The sequence below is a fragment of the Tupaia chinensis genome, unplaced genomic scaffold (assembly GCF_000334495.1).
Source record: "Tupaia chinensis unplaced genomic scaffold, TupChi_1.0 Scaffold144045_1, whole genome shotgun sequence".
NCBI classification, from domain to species: Eukaryota; Metazoa; Chordata; class Mammalia; order Scandentia; family Tupaiidae; genus Tupaia; species Tupaia belangeri.
In genome coordinates this window covers 294,306-301,431 of record NW_006203897.1, presented here as the reverse complement: position 1 = coordinate 301,431, position 7,126 = coordinate 294,306, and the positions used below count along the sequence as shown (strand labels likewise).

General features: G+C 41.9%; 1 protein-coding gene across 2 annotated transcripts in view; it reads left to right on the top strand.

Moving 5' to 3' along the window:
- LNX2 (ligand of numb-protein X 2) overlaps positions 1–6,875 on the top strand; it is an 82,530-nt gene extending 75,655 nt beyond the window's left edge. For both annotated transcript variants that reach the window (XM_006165811.2, XM_027767226.1), the window contains 2 exons: positions 1,957–2,115; positions 4,556–6,875. In XM_006165811.2, the coding sequence (XP_006165873.1) occupies positions 1,957–2,115; positions 4,556–4,691 (295 nt within the window). In that variant the 3' untranslated portion in view covers positions 4,692–6,875. The remainder of the gene's footprint in view (positions 1–1,956; positions 2,116–4,555) is intronic.
- The last annotated feature ends 251 nt before the right edge of the window (positions 6,876–7,126 follow it).

Here is a 7,126-nt window from a genome sequence, read left to right as displayed (position 1 = left end):
CTCTTTCTAAAAATCCAGGCCAATACAGAGGACCTTGTTCTGTCCCAGAAACCCTTTCTTACCTGTGAACTAAGAAACTAGACCAGATTAGAAGCTCACAGAGTGTACGAGGGACTTCAAAAAGTTCGTGGAAATTTTCAGTTAAAGTCCAAGTTTATTTTGGTGTAAAAATTTTGAAATTCATGAATAGCTTTTTCATGGTATGCTGTTAATTTTTTGAAGTCCATTTATATTATTGCTTTAGAATCAGCTTTATTAATAAATCATTTGTATGTTTTAATAAGGTTTTTGCGTTAGGGTACATGTGCTCACTGGAGAGAGAGAAAGAGACAGTGAGAGGGAAAGTGAGATATCAGCCCCCGGGGGGATGGCCATGCCACAGGCCCTTCTCCTGCCGGGATCTTGGCCATGCATGCACACACACCCAGTGTGAGTTTCAAGCTGCTGGGCCCAAAACTCGAACTGGGGTCAGCCATGTGGGGGTCCAACCCCTTAACCTCTTCACCACTTCTGGCCCCAGTACATCTTTGTTTTTTAAACTATTGTTGCTGTTGTTACTAGAGGGCACGTGTGCTCACTAAGAGAGAGAGAAAGAGGAAGAAGCAGAAAGCATTCCCCTCATAGGGCACAGTCATGCCCCCATTTCTTCACCCTGCTGGGATTTGGGGTACACGCACACACATGCCCACCATATATTTCAACCTGCCAGTGCTGGGATTTGAACCACAACTGGCTGTCTGGGATCTGGCTTCCTTAACAACCAGCCACGGAGTTGCCGTTTTTTTTTAATAGAGATTTTTTTGTATAATGTGCATGCGCACACCAGAAAGACAGAGACAAAAAGCGAGAAATCACCCCCCAGGGAGATAGCTACGCCACAATCTCTTTTCCTCTTGGAATTTTGGGCACACACACACACACCCAGCCTGAGTTTTAAGCCACTGGGTCTGGACTCAAACCATGGTTGACTATGTGGTAGTCCAGCGACATAACCATCATGCCATCTGCTGGTCCCTGTAAATCTTTTTTAATGGATTAAGAATAGGAAACCTTGCCCAAGATGCATGTAGATTCAGACACACCCAGAGATGCAAGTTTGTTTGTTTGTTTTTGTAAAGAGATATTTTTTTCTGTATCCTTTAGGTTGTTTTGTTTTGATTGCCTTTTTTTGTTTCTAAATTTTTATTCGGTGCTTGTTCTCACATCCACAGAGCTTGAGAAGTGTAAGTAAATTTTTTTCTCCCTTCTTGGACAACATCCTCCAAATTGGCAGTAACATTTTAACGGCAGCATCTCAGTGTCCATGGTACAGAAAGGAGAGAAACAGATTATGTGTATGTGTGCGTTACAGATCGCGTTTCCAATTTTGGCAATTAGCGTCACCCTTAAAACAAAAGCTCTCTTAAGTGAAGGAGGAAAGCAACAGCAAAGAACTCATGTAGATTCAAAGTAGGGCCCAAGGTAGCCTTCAGGAGAGGGGTACTTATCTCCCTTCTTCATAGAAGCTACAGTGCCGGTCATTTTCTTCATTCATCTGAACGCTGAGCTAGAAGTACTGGACCTCTTTCACGCCACTCTGTAACTACTGTCGAGCCCACGCAGTGTTAGAATTGAGGGTCGTTGGCAGTGCGTTGAGCAGACACAGGCACGTACTCTTCTGCACACATTTCTGAGGTGTCATTCCTAACCACGCTGAATCGAGCTTCTCTGTACACGTAGGATGCGTGGATGTGAGTATGTACCTGTCTTCCCTTGGGAAGAGAAGGCTGAAAAATTCGAGTCTACCTAGGACCCCATCTTTACCTGAAAATGGGTTGTCAATAGATTTAGAAGGAAATAAAGTAGCCCTTTTCTTTTCTTCCAAGAGGGCTAAGGATAACAGGGTAGAGGTATAGCAGAGGTGCACAGGCTGTGAAAAGCCCCAGGTGAATGCTGTCTCGGTGTTTGTGTTTACAGTGCTCTTCATAGCTGCCACGACATAGTCCTCCGGAGAAGCTCCCTGGGGAGTTGGGGGTTTAGTATTGTTGGTGGGTACGAAGAGAACCACGCCAATCAGCCTTTCTTCATTAAAACGATTGTCTTGGGAACTCCTGCTTACTACGATGGAAGATTAAAGTAAGTCTTAGTCCGGTAAGACTCATTACGCGATTCGTGTTTAATATGCTGGACGTGGACTACACTGAGGGTCCGTACCAATCCAGCCCGGCTGTTTTCGTGAAGGAAATGTTTGGTTATACAAAGCCGCCCTCACTCGTTTACTCCCGCCTGTGGCTGCTTCCACGTGGCAACAGCAGAGCCGAGTCCTCCTGGCAGAATGGTTCACAAAGCCTAAAATATTTACCATCTGGCCCTTCACAGAGAAAGTCTGCCAGCCGCTGATGTAGCCTGAAGCATTACTTTTACCATCCTGTCACTTACAGCTATATTTATGATTCTAATGACAGGAACCAAACCTGAGTTGTGCGAATGAACAGAGCATGCCGTGATGGAGCTCTAGGAGCATGTGTCCCACACAGCCCCCTCAGGTCCAGCTCTGGCATTAGGTGACCGCTCTGCATTTCTCCACAGCACTCATCTCTCCCGAACGTTGTATTTACCTAAGTTCAACCAGGGAGGGTTTTGTTGCATTTATTGTTACATTCCTAGCAGCCCAGCACCTTGCACACAGGCAGATCGCAATAAATATTTGACAAGTAAATGTATAGTAACTTAACAGTGTGCTAGCCACAGAGGTGCCCGCTGTGCGTGCATCGTTTAATCTTAACAACCTGTGAGCTAAGTGCATTCCTATTTATTTTTTACAAACAAGATACCTGAAGCTTGGAAAGGCTAAGAAACCTGCCCAAGATCAAACAGGTGCAATAGGTGAGATAGGTCAGCTGACTTTCAGACCCAGGACTGTCTGGCTCCGATCCCTGGTTTCTAACCCTTCTGCCAACTACCACTGCTGGGCAGGAAATACTGCTCACCCATGAGCAGCTGCTTTCCTCTTTGAAAGTTTAGGTACCTGGAGAAGAAAGAGAAGGTCTCTGATCCAGAGATTAGCCCCAGGTTGCTTGTAAGTTCTTATTGCTTAGTTTTCAGTGGAAGAAAAAAATTTTAAAAAGTAAATGTTGGGCCAGTCCCTTGGCACAGTGGTTAGGCTCTGTGTAGAAGAAGCTGCATTCCATATGGCCCCATGAGCTTCATGTCAGTTACACGTGTATGTGAGCCCGGGATCCTGGCAGGATGGAGAATTGGAAGAAAAGGATTGCCACGGCCCACTGGGAGCTGGTTTTTTTCCTCTCTCTCTTTCTTCCTCTCTCTCTCCTTTCCCCTCTCTCTGTCTCGTCCTCTTCCCCTCTCTATTCCTCTCTCTCTCCTGTGCATGCCCCCATTACATTTTTTTAAGTAAATACTGACACACTAGACAGAGTACTCCACAAATGGAGGCTTACCTGTTAGCAAAGAGAAAGCGACATCCAAATAACCCTGTGAAAGGTGATCAGTAGTATGCTCCAGATCAGTCTATGTTGAAGGCTTTTTGAACAATCATTAATTTAGGGAAAAAATAGTAGGGAGGGAAATGAATCAATTGATTGTCCTTTTAGTTACTCAGCCAGTCTGGGCCTAGTTAATTAGTTCATAGAATATATTTTCCAGCTATTTCCAAAAAGGAATTAAAGTAGTTACCAATTAAATAGTGTACTCATTCATGGATCAATGCTATTTAGACTTAGGATCAAAAATAATGATTGGGACCAGCAGTTAGCGTAATGGCTATGTTGCTGGACTCCCACGTAGTCGACTGCAGTTCGAGTCCTGGACCCAGTGGCTTAAACTCACACCGGGCACGTGTGTGTGTGTGTGTGTGTGTGTGCCCAAGATCCCGAGAGGAGAATGGAGGAGAAGGGATTGCGGCGTGGCCATCCCCCCTCGGGGGTGATTTCTCGCTTTGTATCTCTCTGTCTGTCTCTGTCTGTCTGGCAAGCGCACTCGCCCTATAGCAAAAACCTCTCCAAAAAAAGAAAAAAATAATAATGATTATTCTGATCATTGTAATCATAAGGCTAGAAAGGTCCTCAGATTAATCATCTATTTGTAATAATTCTGCTTAGAGGACAGTGTGTATCAATAACTGAAAGAAGAGGAAGTTTGGGTCTTATTTTTATTTAACTTCAACCCTCAGATTCATGAGCTCTAAAAATAACTGGAGAAATAAGAGTCAGAATAGTGACCAACCCCCTCCAGATGCATTATTTTGTATTTTTTTAGAATACATATTTACTCTCTTATATTTTGTTTAAGCTAGTATGCAAATTGTTCTGCTTGCCCTTGAAATTCACCTGCCAGTTATAGGAGGGTTGGCACAGGCTAGTCTTGATTGGCAGGGGGAGGCCAGCCTAGGCTTACGGACTGTCTCTGATGTTGCTCTAAGTGGAAGATGCACCCTCGTCACAGTGAATCCGTACAGGGAGTTGCAGCTTTCATGCTAAATAAATATCAATGCGGATAATGTTTGTAGTGCCATGAAGAGAGTAACAATCTGTTTCTGCTTCTGTTTGCCTTTGTCCAGATGTGGAGACATGATCGTGGCTGTGAACGGCCTGTCTACCGTGGGCATGAGCCACTCTGCGTTAGTTCCCATGTTGAAAGAGCAAAGGAACAAAGTCACTCTGACAGTTATTTGTTGGCCTGGCAGCCTTGTATAGAATTTGGAAATTGGTTTCAAGTCATGCATTTTCCTTACTTTTATTTTTTGGTTTTTGAAAGAAAACCATTTGGTCTCATTGTGTTTCTGGTTGTTGGGAGCTACTGACACAGCTGGTATGTTCTGGGCCAAAACCCACTAAACTTGTGTCTTTGTTTTTAATTTAAATGGTTTCCTAAAGTTAGACACATTTCTTTTAGCTTAGAAACAGTGTTCCACTAACCCTCGTGAGCTCACATTTTCAGCATTCAGACCCTGTGCTGTCAAGTGTTCCCTGTGGTAATGACCAAAGCCTGCCCAACCTGTGACCAGCCAGCTGGATTAAAGAACCTTGGGTGGTTCTTTGTTTTCACTAAGTATATCCTAAAATGAGTTCTATATCCCCAGACTGATGTCAGGGAAGCCAACACGAATAGCATTTACTGCCGCTTCGCAACCAACGCCTCGAATGAATACATCTAGACCTAGGTGGTCACCGTTCCCCGTTTTCCACTGGTGCCAACATTTCAAAATGTCCTATGTTCATAGAGTGACTTTCTAGTTTATTTTATTTCGACTATAATCTCTAAGTACTCATAGATGAAGATATAAAGCTAACACTACTAAAGAGATTTTAAGAAAATCCTGTACCGCCGTTAGAATAGTAGAGAATAAAAGATAATATGACCCCGTGACAAGGAACATGGAAGGGAGTCACAGTTTCGTACTGGAGATGCTAGAAGCCGCATTTACTTGAATAGTCCAAAAGCATTAAAGATTCATTTCCAAAGGAATGTTTTGTTACGTAGGAAAATTTTGAAGCAGGTTTTGCTAAAAATCATTTCTAGGGTTTGTATTATACTTAGCAATTTCAACTGAAAACGTTTTTGTGACTTCTGCAACTCAGCTAGATGATAAAAATAAAACCACCTTGCTGTTAAATGCACACACATACATCACCGCTTAGTAGAAGGGAGACCTTTTTATTTTATTCAGAGAAGAGTCTTTCTCGAGTGTTTTAAACACCCTGATTTTTCCCGTGATTTGTTATAAACATAATTGTTTAAAGGGACTGAAAAGCCCTTTCTTTTGAATGTGACACGGTAAGTTTTAGAGGCTGTTATCTCAGCCATCTCTTGGTCTCTATTCTATTCATAGTTCTCTAAATGTTTTTGAAAACCGCGTTTAGCCCGTCTCGTTGCCCTTTATTCCACATGGTTGTCCTTTGGAGGACACATAAAGATGTAATAAGTCTCTTTACCTGATTAATATTATGCATACTTGAAAAACACTGATTTAGAAACCTAGTACAGAACCTGAGCTAATTTACAAGTGACCTCTGTGACCTCTGTAAGAAATGGCATTGATCATCAGAGAATGTATTTGACAATACTGCGATATATTCTGAAGCATGGCCACGTTTCTTCCCAACTTAGCAATTGCATTGCTGGGCTCCGTTGTATCTGTAGCACGTCACTGCTGATTCCAGGTAGTTTTATAATGTTTTTTTTTTTAAAAAAACATACAATATTGGAATATAAATAAGAAATGAGAACAATAGTTGCTACTGTCTTGTTCAACCCCTTAGCTACACACTGTATAATCAACATGTAACCAAGATACAGTGGGACGCCCCATACAGTATATTACTGTTGTGATGGTTGGCTTTTGAAGCAGTTTGATATGCTTTCATATTTTAATTGACATGGAACAAGCTTTTTTCCTGCTCCCCAGATAGAATTTTATAACCGACTTTGCTATTTTTTTAAAACAGTTTGTAAGAAAGTCATTTCTTGGGGGGGTGGCCATCCAACAACGTAAATCCTAACTTTTACTTAGTTATACATATATATAACTACTTTGTTTTATATTTACATTGAATTGGCGACACAACTAGTATTTTGAAAGAGGAAAATTGTTTTCAATATTGTTTTTATCATGGAAATCTCGGAATTAACTTAAGCTATAGGTTTTGTGACCAAAAAACTATAGCTTTTGGTCAGAATGATATTTGGTGATGGAAACGTGTTCATTAATTTATTGTCACTGTTGAAATATTTGGATTTTCTCATTTTAAACTCTTACAGTTAAATATTTTGATTTGTCTGTGCCTTCAGTTTAAATTATTTCAGGATTTTTCAGACATGTTTAAATAATGGTGTGATAATCATTCAGGGTGAAAATAAAAGTCATCCTTTCCAAAATAGCAACCTTGTCTCTCGTTTTTGAACAGCAGATGTAATTCAATCAGTGGTTTTTGTTTTTTTTTTTCCCCCATGGCACTACTGTCCTTATCATCTACCAGGCTAGAAACCCCTGCATCACAGCTCAACTCTTATGCTCCTTCCTTAGAGCACAGATGGTTTCCAGTCTTGGAATCTTTACCCACCCAGTGTCGCTAGACCTGCACTGGCGCTGGCCCAAGTGTGGCTGCTGAGTATCTGAGATGTGGCTAGG